Genomic DNA, 13,250 nt, shown 5'->3' with positions numbered 1-13,250 from the left:
AAGTTTAACTTTTGGTGTTTATATATATATATGTGTGTGTGTGTATATATATATATATATATATATGTGTGTGTATATGTATGTATATATATATATATATATAATGTGTATATATGTGTTTATATGTATATATGTGTGTGTATATGTATATGATTGTGTTTGTCTGAACATGGTTTTCTGTTGATCCACTTGTGAAAATGACTCGTTTTTTTGAAGGGGTGAGCATTTTAATGTTATTGATTTTGCTTGGAAATTAATCAAAAAGTGTACTTTATGCAAAATGTTCTTCTATTTTAGATGGTTCACATTGTTCAGTTTATCAACGAGGAGGATCTGCCATTTGCAGTGGTTCCGCAAGAGTGGCTCAGCGAGAGCATGTGCCATTGGCCCCCATTTAACCTCAGCAAAAAGACGAAGGCAACAATTTAGCCATCCTCTGCACACCTCCACACAGCACCTGGGAGAAACATCATTTTAAGTTCATGAAGGGAGCAGGTAAATGGGTGTGACTTGTGTATTTGATTTTCCTGTATTTCATCTGTGTAATTTATTTTCTGTTTATTGTGGATAACGGACTCTTTCATTCATTATTCCCTTCTCTAGAATCTTGGAAGTCTCAAGAAAAGAAAAAACTCTAGAAAGATGCATCGATTCCAGAAAACCAGAAAAATGCTGAACTGGTATGTAAAATCTATTGCTGTGATGCTGGATTTGTGATCCTGCCACTAAACTATACCATTTGTTAGATTTTCAAATTTCTGTTTCCTCTTTCTCGCAACCAGGTTTCTCCCCAGTAATCCAGACTCCACTTCACAGAGCCAAGAGTTTGAGTACAAGTAAGTGATGTTATTTGTGAAGTTTTTTTGTCTTGGAAACTATTGCTTCTATTTGATGTCGGCATGAACCAGAAGTTACAAACGACTTTTCTCCAGTGTTGTGACGTATTTAAAAGTGAAACGGTATATTGAACGGAGGGCAGGGTTTTACTCTAGCGCTCCTCTTCTCCATCTCTGCTCATAGCACGGTTTGAGGGGAGTTGCCACGCCCTCGCACCATAGCACATGACCGGAAGAGAAGAGAAGTCGTTTCGAGGGGGGAGGGAAGGGTAACGTATTTGATTAAAGATTATAAGGCTACATGAATTTTAAAAGAATAATGAAGTGCACAGATAAATCATTTATAATAAACACTACAATATTACATATAAAAATACGAATTGTAAAATCTTACTTCAAGAGCAGGTGAAACAAGTTCAACAAACAATGTTGAAGACGTTTGCTTGCACTGAGCAATTAGGCACAACTTGCAAACAGCACCTGTGGTTGTCGGTTTAATTCCCACTGGGGCTACCTGTACATGTAGTAGACCTAGATATAAAGTAAAATTTAAGATTGTATACTGCATATATTACAGTCTGAATCCTTAGCCTTTCACATTTTTTATTTATTTATGAGAAGCTTCAGAGAAATGTAATTTGTAACACTTTTTTGGATTTTCAGCTTGGTGTAGGGGATAAAGCATGTTTTAGAGACATGTTCCTGAAGACCATTGTTCAAAGTAAGTTGGATATTTTTTTTAGATTTAAGTAGATGTGTATGTCCTATTGTCCTCATGCAATTCAAATTAAATGACAGATCTGTATTTTCTATATTAGCCATCCGGAAGGACCCGGCAACCCAGGATGCACTGATGAGGCGGTCCAGGTTAACGTTACGCGTTACCTGAAAGGAGCATCTGACCGTGAAGGCAGAAAAAGGCGCCGCACAGCTGAGAGGGACCCACAGCCGACCACTTAAAACTAGACTGACTACTGACACCCCAGAATCACTGACAACTGGAATCCTTTCTTTATCTTGCAGTCAGTAGAATCAAAACCCCTAAAGAAGTCAGAAGTGTCAGACTACACTCACTCACTGTGGAAATTACTTTCTTTTTTTCTTTTTCAAATAAAGCTTGTAAATCCTTGTGCCACAGGTCAGCATTGCCGTTATAATGGCCTATTCTACTCCAGAGCTTTACTATAAATTACTCCCACTTATCATATTGTTAGAAATGGCTTGTAAATGTAGTTATACTTTTATTTATTTGGTATCTTGCACATTATTTGGTATCAAATATCCTCTTTACTTGTCATAATGTTTACTGGTAATTTTTTACCCTAGAGCTGTCCTTTTTATATGAACACTTATTGTAAGTGTTGTAATTTGCTTGTAAGGCTGTTTAACCAAAATTGAATTGGAAACCTGCATGTTAGTATATTGATTTATTTATTTTTCTGTTATGTTTCAGTGATCTGAAATATCTTGTTTAAATTACAGTTACTGTACTTTGAAATGTGGAATAAAAATGCCAATTGTAAATTTGTCTGGTTTGAGCAATCATTATTCTTGCTAAACTGCATGCTATAAATAAAAAAAAATATATATAGCCAGAATAAGCGGCGGCAGAGCGCTCGAAAATAGCGTTTGCCTCCGGCGGGCCGCGGAAGGACGGCCTTCAATATAAAGGCGGCGGAACGGCGGTTGGCCCGCGGGCCGGCCGCTTAACGAAGGCGGTGTGAAGGCGGCTGCCGCTTTTAAAAAGCGGCTGCTGCCGGCGGTGCGCCGTCCAACGTGTTTGCGATGTCGCCATTCTGACGCTTCTACTGCCGCCGGAGAACCGACGGTGGTCCGCCGACTCATTGCTATCTGGGACCTTGAGCCCCAGTTAGCATCAGTGTTTGCTACAGGCTGATTCAGTCTGTGTTCGATCACATTCATCAAATTCCGGGATTCCTCATTCATTAATACCTCACATCTGTTCTCAAGATGTATAGGCGGTGGTAGGAGACCAGTGTTTGCAATCCTTGTCAGAGCCATATCTGGGGTAGAGGATGCTACTGCGGCAATATGTGATTCTCGTGACAATCTGATGTCTCGAGTGCCTTTGGGTCTCGCTCCCTGTTTGTGCCATCGATTTGTAAGTCGATCGGCTTGTTTCTCTACACTCAGTATAGCCTGTCGAGGAACACTAGATTCATGAGACTCAACGGCTGTATGCTGAGGGCGTCCATGACAAAGCTCGGTTGTGTGTTCCGTCTGGTTTGGTGGTCTCGCAATAAACTTTGTTTCAAGAACTGCAATCCTTTGTAAAACTCTGTGGCAGTTAGAGCAGCAAGTAGATTCCAGAAGAGGCATTTTCTTATCCTTATGAATGTAGGCAGTTGTGTTTTCTCTTCCCCTGAATGTAAGCTTTCAGTGGCAGGCTGGACGAATAAAATATTTCTGCTTTTTTGTTGTAATCCAAGCATTAGAGCACTGTGCTGATTTGTTGAAGTTAAAATTAGGTGATAAAAGGAGATAAAATATAAAAATATAAAACCGATAGAGCAAAGCGCGGAGCAGTAAGCGAGAGCGTCCAAACAGTAGCTGAGCAGGAAGTCTAAAAAATCCAGCGGTATGTTATTCCCAGATAACAACCTCTGAAAACAGATAACGCAGGCTCATCCGATATACTGCGAAATAACCTAATTAAATCGACTCTTACACATTAATAACCCGTCCATAAATTTTGTTTTTGTTTTTATTCATTTAAATATAAACGTTACAGTGTAGATCTGCACGGATTAAAAAGTCTGTAGCTATTCAGTTGGGCTTCACTCTCTTCACTCAGCCTACAGAAGACTATGTGCTTTTGTGAATTGAAAATTTAAAAATACACAGTTGGATCAACTATGTTATGACAAGTATATGACCTACTGCAGTTATAGGCCTATTCACCGTAGGTTTTTATATGGATAACTGAGTGAAATATGTTGTTGTAAATTTATAGTTACATCTAGATATCAACCAAATTTAGCCCATTTGACATTCAGTACCGTGTAATCATATGGATCCTTGATTAGCTGTAGTACTATTATCTATTGGTCCTCATACAGCTACAAAACAGTGTCCTACACAGCATTTTATTAAGACAAACACAATTTATCCCTTTTCTAAAATTCCATGACTCCCCTATGGTTTGCCCCTCTTCTTTAACTATTTTAAAAAGGACATCCATGGTGATTTTATCGTGTGTGTGTGTGTGTGTGTGTGTGTGTGTGTGTGTGTGTGTGTGTGTGTGTGTGTGTGTGTGTGTGTGTGTGTGTGTGTGTGTGTGTGTGTGTGTGTGTGTGTGCAGAATTGATGTCAGGTGTGTGTGGATTGCATCAATTTGATCTTTTGATCCTCAATTTGATCCTCCTGATCTTCAAAGTACAACGGCACAAGTGAAAAAAGTGTCAAACCACTTTGATTTCTTTTGGACACCAATGATGGACTGTGCAGAGAAAATTGAAAATGACATTAAAACCAGGTCCATGTATGTCTATTTTGTCTAGTTTATTTTGTAAGTCGTAAAAAAAAGATGGGTGTTTATAAGTTTAGAGAGAGATTTTCATTTTCTTATAGCTAAAGCAAACACACACCTTTATGAGATGCAAGTTAAAAAGAATTTGGTAAAGACAGAGTATGATAAAACCCACAATAAGTGCACATACCCTACATTTTAGTCCAGACCAGTGAGCTATTTTAAGAAATGATGTTGGAAATAATCCAAATATTTGAGTGAGTGTGCAGTTCAACTCTTTACTTGAGATTTACATACATGTATACATACATATACCTATTATAAATGTGTCTTTTGTGTGTTCACACCATCGACTAAAAAAACAAGTTCATACATTTCCAATATCTACTGTAATGTTGCCCCAGATTATTTAACACAAATGACAGAATCTAAACATTTTTGTCAGATTTTCATTCTAACGATAAAAATCTTGATTATACGGTATTATTACTTTGTCTTCTGGGCAAGATCCATCCTTATAAAGACAGAACCATTCAATGATCCGAATTTAAGAATATTCTCCTCTGATATAAAGTCCCTTTTTACTTCTTTTAAGAAAATGTCAAAACCTTTAAACTCAAAGGTTTCTAAAATAAATAATATCATTGAGTCTGTTGTAAAGAACCTTTAATCTTTTATATTGACAAAATGTAAAATTGTATTGATTTGTGTAGCCTCAATCTCTTTTGATGTCCCTCTTGTTATTTTTTTCTCTTTCTCACTGTTAATGTCTTGTATTCTTTCATTTGCAAAACAAAATAAATTAATTTACAAAAAAAAAAGAAAGAAAGATTAACATAACTCAATTCGTGTCGCTGTACAGCCTCCCCCTACTGGACGCATCAGGAACAACAGGGGCGTAAAACTGTTAGGGGCGTAAAACTGCCAGGGGCGTATATCTGCCGGCTCCAGGTCTGCAGCCTCCCCATGTAGGTTTATTTTGAGAGAACAACTGGCTGAATGTACATTATTCCTATGGTGATTAGATAGGGCCCATCATTTTGAGGTAAATGTGTTCAAAAGTCTAAAAATCTGTGGGTAACTTTAAGGATCATAACTACCAAACACTTTTTTGGGTGTTATTCCATAAAATTTAGTTTCTGTGTGATCTTTAAACCAATTTTGTAGAATGGCCCTTATATATACTTGAAGAATTGTTTTTTTTTTTTTTGCAGGACAATGCTCCAATCCACACAGCTAGGCCAATCAAGGTGTGGATGGAGGACCACCAGATCAAGACCCCTTCATTGCCATCACAATCTCCAGACCTGAAACCCACTAATAACCTCCTGAATGTAAGCAAGAGGGTCACCAGTCATCAAATAAAGTCAAGCTGCTTTAAATTTTTCACCAGGAGTAAAATAGTCACCCAACAGCAATGTGACTGACTGATAGGGAGCATGCCAAGAAGCATGAAAGCAGTGAATGGAAATCAGGCTTAGTCCACCAAATATTGATTTCTGAACTCACCTAAGTTAAAACAGAATTGTGTTGTTTAAAAGTGAATATAAACTTGTTTTCTTCGAGGTCTGAAAACAGAACATCTTTTTTCGTTATTTTGACCAGTTGTCATTTTCTTCAAATAAATCAAAAATATAAAGTTTACTCAAACAGATACATATAAATCATAAATCCAGAGAAACTGTTCATTTTACAGTGCACTCGTGATTTTTTTTCCAGAGCTATGTATATTTATACACATAAGAGTTAGGCAAATAAACATTTTCCTGATCAACTTTCTGGTAAATGAAGACAAATACAAAATTGACATTGTTCATTGCTCTTGAGGGTGACATGACAGGACAGGGTAACATAACCTCTAATTGATATTGATGTTCAGATAGGTTGACCCAACAGTCTTTTATGTTTAAAGACATCTGTTAATAATTAATTTAAAAAATAGTACTTGGTCAGCAATAAACTAATATAAAAGATCTGATTCTCTGAGTAGCTCTTCACAAACCATCAGCCATGAGAGCTGTTGTGCTTGTCCTGACTGTAGCCCTTGTGGGTAAGTTTAATGTTTTAAACTTAAGAAGTTCCTGTATCTCTTTTCTTAAAATATTTATCTTTAAGAAAGTCAATTAGAACCTCATAAAAAATAAATTAGTTAAATTAAGTCATTTTCAAAACATATTCTATCATTTGTTTCTTTTAGCATGTCAACAGATCAACCTTGGTAAGTAACAAAATTGTAATTTGGTCATTTGTAAATTGCATACTTGCTTAAACTCAACCATAGAAATACTCTACCATTTTCAGTTCCCGAGTTTGCCCCTGATAAGACCTATGTGTACAAGTATGAGGCTCTGCTCTTGGGTGGTCTTCCTCAAGAAGGTCTGGCCAGAGCAGGAATAAAAGTCAGCAGCAAGGTTCACCTCAGTGCCGTGACAGAGAACACCTTCATGATGAAGGTAATGACCATTATGTTCAACACTAAGGAAAAACCAAAACTGCGTTAGCAGTCATTGACTGTTAAAATCAACAATTCCCTTGTTTAAAGTGAAAATATTCCTTTTCAGCTTATGGATCCTCTACTCCACGAGTATGCTGGCATTTGGCCCAAGGATCCATTTGTTCCTTCCACTAAGCTCACCTCAGCTCTGACTGCTCAGCTTCAGATTCCCATCAAGTTTGAGTATGCTAATGGTGTGGTTGGAAAGGTATTCGCCCCTGCAGGAGTCTCCCCTACAATACTGAACCTGCACAGAGGAATCCTCAACATCCTTCAGCTCAACCTCAAGAAGTCCCAGAACATCTATGAGCTGCAAGAGGTAAAAAAGTGATCCAGTATGTTTTTGATCTTTTTTTGAGTTCTGCAATCTAATTTTTTTACTTTTCCTTCAAGGATGGAGTTCAGGGAGTGTGCAACACCCACTATGTCATCAATGAGGATACAAAGGCCAACAACATTATTGTCACCAAGTCTAAGGATCTGAGCCACTGTCATGAGAGAATCATGAAGGATGTCGGTTTGGCGTACACTGAGAGGTGTGCTGAATGCACAAAGGTAATGAAAAAGACGAGAAAGACATGAAATATTTACTCAATATAATGAAAATGCCAAGAGTCAAGTGGTCACATACCTTTCTCCTAACAGAGAGGCAAGAGTCTGATTGAAACGGCATCTTACAACTACATCATGAAACCATCTGCCGCCGGTGTACTGATCGCTGAAGCAACAGTTGAGGAAGTGCATCAGTTTTCACCCTTCAATGAGATCCATGGTGCTGCCCAGATGGAAGCAAAGTAAGATTGATCCTCTGAGATTTCTCTTAAAAAATTAAGTAACAATATTACTAAATAAATAAAATATTTTTTCAGACAAAACTTGACTTTTGTTGAGATTGAGAAGACGCCTGTTGTTCGAATCAAAGCTGATTACTTGGCTCGTGGATCCCTCCAGTATGAGTTTTCAACTGAAATTCTTCAGACCCCCATGCACCTCATGAAGATCAGTGATGCGCCAGCCCAGGTATGATTCAATACTTAAAATCTTTAACAGTCTCCAAGTCTTTGATCCATGATCAACTGAGTGTTGCCCTTACTCTCTCTAGATTATCGAGGTCTTAAAGCACCTTGTTGAAAACAATGTGGCCATGGTCCATTATGATGCTCCACTTAAGTTTCTTGAGCTCATCCAGCTCCTGCGTGCTGCCAACTTGGAGAATATTGAGGCCATCTGGGCTCAGTTCAAAGACAAACCAGTTTACAGGTACAATGTTTGAGCAATAAGTTCATAGCAATATAGTTCAAGGGAAATTTTTGATTATGAATATATTTTGAAAACAATGAATCATTTAGGCGATGGCTTCTGGATGCTCTTCCTGCTGTTGGCACACCAGTTATTGTAAAATTCATCAAGGAGAAGTTTCAGGCTGGTGAACTTACCATTCCTGAGTTCATTCAGGCTCTTGTGGTTGCTCTGCAAATGGTCACTGCTGATTTGGAGACCATCCAGTTGACAGCTGTGGGTACATCTTACTATACTCAAAGTGCTGTTCTTCAAATCTTACCAAAATCAAATGAATAATTTCTGTATGTTACTGAACAGAGTTTGGCTATGCACGAGAAAATTGCCACAATCCCAGCTCTACGTGAAGTCGTCATGCTTGGATATGGTTCCATGATTGCCAAACACTGCATTGCAGTTCCCACTTGCCCTGCTGAGCTCCTCAGGGTAAACACCTCAAGACCTCCATACATTTCTGCAATGGACTTACTATAATATTTTTCTATTATAGTAAATATTATCTTACTAATAATATTTATATTATTTGTCTAACTGTATGTCCTTCAAACTCCTCAGCCCATCCATGATATTGCTGCAAAGGCCATTTCTAAAAATGACATTCCTGAAATCACTTTGGCTCTGAAAGTTCTGGGCAATGCTGGTCACCCTGCTAGTCTTAAAACCATCATGAAGCTCCTACCTGGACTGAAAACTGCACCTACTTCTCTGCCTCTTAGAGTCCAGGTTGATGCCATCTTGGCCCTGAGGAACATTGCCAAGAAAGAGCACAAACTGGTAAGTGTCAAACACTGTAGAAATCAATTACTGTAAAGTTTACTCACACATTTTCTTCCAATAATATACAAACCTTTTTTACTGCCTCAGGTTCAGCCAGTGGCCCTGCAGCTTGTTTTGGACAGGGCTCTCCACCCTGAAGTGCGTATGGTTGCTTGTATTGTGTTGTTTGAGTCCAAGCCCTCTGTGGCTCTCGTCTCCAATCTTGCTGGTGCCTTGAAGACTGAGACTAACATGCATGTTGCAAGCTTTGCCTATTCCCACATCAAGTCCTTGACCAGAATCACTGCTCCGGATATGGCATCTGTGTAAGAACAAATCATTTCTCACATATTTTACAAAAATGACCAAAAGCCAGAGGTAATCATGGTTGTCCATTTCAGTGCGGGTGCAGCTAATGTTGCCATTAAGCTCATGAGTCGCAAACTGGACAGGCTTAGCTTCCGTTTCAGCAGAGCCACTCAGCTGGACTTCTATCATAGTGAGTCTAGCCATTTTTATAAGAGAGATAAAAAATTAACGGTGTCTTGTGTGTTTCTTAAAATGTGTCAAAAATTCTTCTGACACATTACATTTATTCTTACTTCTGCCCCGGTGCAGCTCCTCTTATGATTGGAGCTGCTGGTAGTGCCTACATGATCAATGATGCCGCCACCATCCTGCCGAGAGCTGTTATAGCTAAAGCACGTGCTTACCTGGCTGGAGCTGCTGCAGATGTTCTTGAGGTGGGACAACCAAGGCGTTTAAAAAAAAACTGATTCATGGTTTTAAAATATTTTCAGCTTTCACTCAATTGCTCCTTTCAAACAGATCGGAGTGAGAACTGAAGGAATCCAGGAGGCTCTTCTGAAATCTCCTGCTGCAGATGAAAGTGTTGACCGTATCACAAAGATCAAGCGCACCCTGAGTGCTGTAAGTTTTTTTTTGTCCAATGTATTATAAAATGTTTTTTTTTTAAAATTAATATTATAAGCATGACATAGGCATATGTATATGACTTCTCTGTTTTAACTCCACAAGCTCGCAAACTGGAAGACCTTGCCAACCAATCAGCCATTGGCTTCCGCCTATATCAAATTACTTGGACAAGAAGTGGCTTATTTCAACATTGACAAGACCATCATTGAAGAAGCAATACCGGTAGTGTGTTGTACTTTGTCTTCTCTCTCATTACCATAATATTTGTGATCTGTCTCAAAAAAAATTCTCACAACTAGAATAAAGTTTCTAATAAACACCATCCCCAGATGGTCACTGGACCCAAACCACGTGAACAGTTGAAGCGTGCCCTTAAAGCTTTGCAGGAAGGAGTTGCCTTCCAGTATGCCAAACCCCTGCTTGCATCTGAAGTGCGTCGTATCTTGCCAACAGCAGTTGGTTTGCCCATGGAGCTCAGTTTGTACACTTCTGCTGTCGCTGCTGCAAGTCTCAATGGTATGATTTTTTCTTAGAAATGTTGATCTTTCCTTGGATATGAGGGTGTCACTTCGAAGTTTTATGTTGTTCTGTTAATCCTTCTAGTTAAGGCCACCATTACACCTCCTCTCCCTGAGGAGATTGAGAATATGACCTTTGAGCAGCTCAAGAAGACTGATGTTCAACTGCAGGCTGAAGCTAGACCAAGGTAGACTTTTGCAGCTACATTCATGAAGATACGATATAATGTTCATAACAACAGTTTTACAAACAATCTCCCTTATTCTTATTTCAGTATTGCTCTCCAGACCTTTGCTGTAATGGGAGTGAACACTGCCTTGATCCAAGCTGCTGTTATGGCACGAGGAAAGGTCCGTACAATTGTCCCTGGAAAAGTGGTTGCAAGAGCAGACATTCTCAAGGGCAACTACAAGGTGGAGGCTCTGCCTGTTGAGCTTCCTGAACACATTGCTGATGTGAGGTAATGAAATCTTAGTCAGACCAGTGAAGCAAACTTTTTGTAATCAATTCATAAACAATTGAAAAGGTTTCTGAAAGTGAGACGTAACCCATTTTTTTCTTACTTCAACAGCTTTGAGACTCTTGCTGTGGTCAGAAACATTGAAGAGTCCAACGCTGAGAGGATTGTTCCCTTAGTACCAGAGGTGGCCATGCAAAATTCACAGACTCCTGCTGATTATTCTGTACATTTTGAACACACATTTGATGGAAATGTGTTAGTATGCAGAGCATTAATTTGCTAAAAGTTTTAAAATAGCAAGGCTTGTTATAATATTTAATTATTCTTTTCAGTCCTCTGAAATACCAGATGAGACTCCTGTGAGAGCTGCTGCTCCATTTCACAAGACTCTCTGTCTTGCTGTCCCATACATTGAAATCAAGGGGTGTGTTGAGGTGCACTCTCACAATGCTGCTTTTATCAGAAATTCTCCTCTCTTCTACATAATTGGACAGCACTCAGCCCGTGCTGCAGTGGCAAGAGGTATTCATTCGGAGAAGTTTACATTGATTAAACTAAAATATTTTCAGACAAAATAATAATTATCATTTTGGCTTTAGCGGAAGGTCCTGCAGTTGAAAGACTTGAGCTTGAAGTCCAAGTTGGTCCTAGAGCTGCTGAGAGGCTCCTTAAGCAAATCAGCCTCATTGATGAGGAGACTCCTGAAGGAAAGGCCTTCCTTTTGAAACTGAGGGAAATCCTGGAGACTGAAGACAAAAATGTCCGCGTCTCTTCTGAAAGCAGCAGTAGCAGCCGCAGGAGCCGCAGCAGCAGCAGCAGCAGCAGCAGCAGTTCAAGCTCCTCCATGTCCAGCTCTCGTATGAGTAAGGTGAGGACGTGGAATGTAGCGTATTTGTTAGGTAGCCAATATTTGTGTCATAAATACATTTTTTCACTGAATCATTTTATATGGATTTTTAGACTGTCACCGTCATGGAGCCCTTCAAGAAATTCCACAAAGATCGGGTAACTACTAAAAATACCATATTTTTAATAACATAATTTTAGATTATATCGATTACTTATTACAAAACTTATTTTTGCTTGCAGTTCTTGGCACTCCATGGTGCTTCAAAGGCAGTAAGCAGTGGAAGCACTGCATCTAGCTTTGAGGCTCTCCAGAAACAGGTGAATCAATTAGTTTCATTAATACCATATAACCTAAAGGTGACATTTTGTACTAAAATCCACTTTTGGATTATTATTGGAAATTGATTATGGTTTATGCTTTCAGGCTAATTTCCTCGGAAATGCTCTTCCACCTGTTTTTGCTGTCATTGCCCGTGCTGTGAGAGTTGACCATAAGCTGCTGGGCTACCAACTTGCTGCTTACTTTGACAAGCCAACAGCAAGAGTGCAGCTAGTTTTTACCTCCATCGCTGAAAATGACAACCTGAAGATCTGTGCTGATGGTGCCCTGCTGAGCAAGCACAAAGTCACTGTAAGACTGGAACTATTATCGAAATTAATTTCTCAAGTGAAATAATTGACATCAATACCGTCCTTTGAACACAAATGTCCTTCAGGCCAAGGTTGCTTGGGGTCAAGAATGCCAAGAGTATGCAGTCACTGCTAAAGCTGAAGCCGGTGTCCTGGGCGAATTCCCTGCTGCACGTCTAGAGCTGGAATGGGAGAGGCTGCCAATAATTGTCACCAAATATGCCAAAAAGTAATGTTCAGCAACACTGAATGACAAATATATGGAGTAATGTAAAAAAAAATGTCGAAGATTTAATGGTTATTATCTGTGTATTACGTCCCAATTAGGCTGTCTAAGCACATCCCTATGGCGGCTTTCCAGACGGGCTTTAGACTTGAAAGTGCAACGAACAGTGAGAAAGAGATTGAACTGACTGCAGCCTTGCCAACTCAGAGATCCCTGAATGTCATTGCTAGGATTCCAGAGGTGAATTTTTTTTAGTTAAATGATGACTCTCACAGAGATATAATAGTTCAACAAATTATTTTTGTTCCTGCTGCTCTAGATGACACTGTCAAGGATGGATATTCGTCTCCCTGTCGCTGTTCCCATCAATCCAGACGGAACTCTTTCCATTCATATCGATGAGGACATTCTCTCCTGGATCCAGAAACATTTCAAGGAAGAATAAGAAATTAATTACATTTTACAGTTTCACATTCAGTTTAATTGAATACATTGCCACTCTTGTGATATATGTAATGTACTGCAATCTGATGTTAATAAATACCATGCAAGTGTCAGAATTGTGCAAGCTGATTTTATTTTACAATAATACTCAGTAGTCATAAAAGTTTTTTTTTTATACTTGACAATAAGGTTCACAATTTATTATTTAATTTATGAAACATATACATATATATATATATATATACTTGTATATATACTTGTATATATATTATATGGTCACCCATAGGGGACATGTTCGGTTTGCATAGTTT

General features: G+C 38.8%; 1 protein-coding gene across 1 annotated transcript; it reads left to right on the top strand.

Moving 5' to 3' along the window:
• Positions 1-297: 297 nt before the first annotated feature.
• LOC143736343 (vitellogenin-like) lies at positions 298-12,940 on the top strand. The gene is made up of 32 exons (XM_077227080.1): positions 298-417; positions 604-680; positions 783-836; positions 1,655-1,703; positions 5,541-5,660; positions 6,535-6,544; positions 6,628-6,779; positions 6,888-7,139; positions 7,214-7,375; positions 7,466-7,614; positions 7,690-7,840; positions 7,923-8,080; positions 8,170-8,335; positions 8,420-8,545; positions 8,675-8,893; positions 8,984-9,201; positions 9,277-9,374; positions 9,494-9,618; positions 9,704-9,805; positions 9,914-10,033; positions 10,141-10,327; positions 10,415-10,517; positions 10,605-10,790; positions 10,902-11,013; positions 11,123-11,312; positions 11,390-11,658; positions 11,751-11,795; positions 11,880-11,957; positions 12,064-12,270; positions 12,356-12,498; positions 12,597-12,735; positions 12,815-12,940. Exons 1-32 carry the CDS (start codon positions 298-300, stop codon positions 12,938-12,940), a joined length of 4,413 nt encoding a protein of 1,470 aa, XP_077083195.1.
• The last annotated feature ends 310 nt before the right edge of the window (positions 12,941-13,250 follow it).

Source organism: Siphateles boraxobius, unplaced genomic scaffold (assembly GCF_051911475.1).
Source record: "Siphateles boraxobius isolate OS27281-9 unplaced genomic scaffold, OSU_SipBor_1 13, whole genome shotgun sequence".
Taxonomy (NCBI): domain Eukaryota; kingdom Metazoa; phylum Chordata; class Actinopteri; order Cypriniformes; family Leuciscidae; genus Siphateles; species Siphateles boraxobius.
Note: the sequence above shows the minus strand (reverse complement) of the source record. Positions and strands in the feature narration are given on the sequence as shown.

Bases quoted from the DNA above. Each gene is read 5' to 3' on its own strand.
- LOC143736343 (XM_077227080.1), top strand. From the start codon at position 298: ATGGTTCACATTGTTCAGTTTATCAACGAGGAGGATCTGCCATTTGCA. The intron at 9,806-9,913 runs GTAAGTTTTTTT...TAACTCCACAAG, and splicing joins TCAAGCGCACCCTGAGTGCT to CTCGCAAACTGGAAGACCTT. The intron at 10,791-10,901 runs GTAATGAAATCT...TTACTTCAACAG, and splicing joins GAACACATTGCTGATGTGAG to CTTTGAGACTCTTGCTGTGG.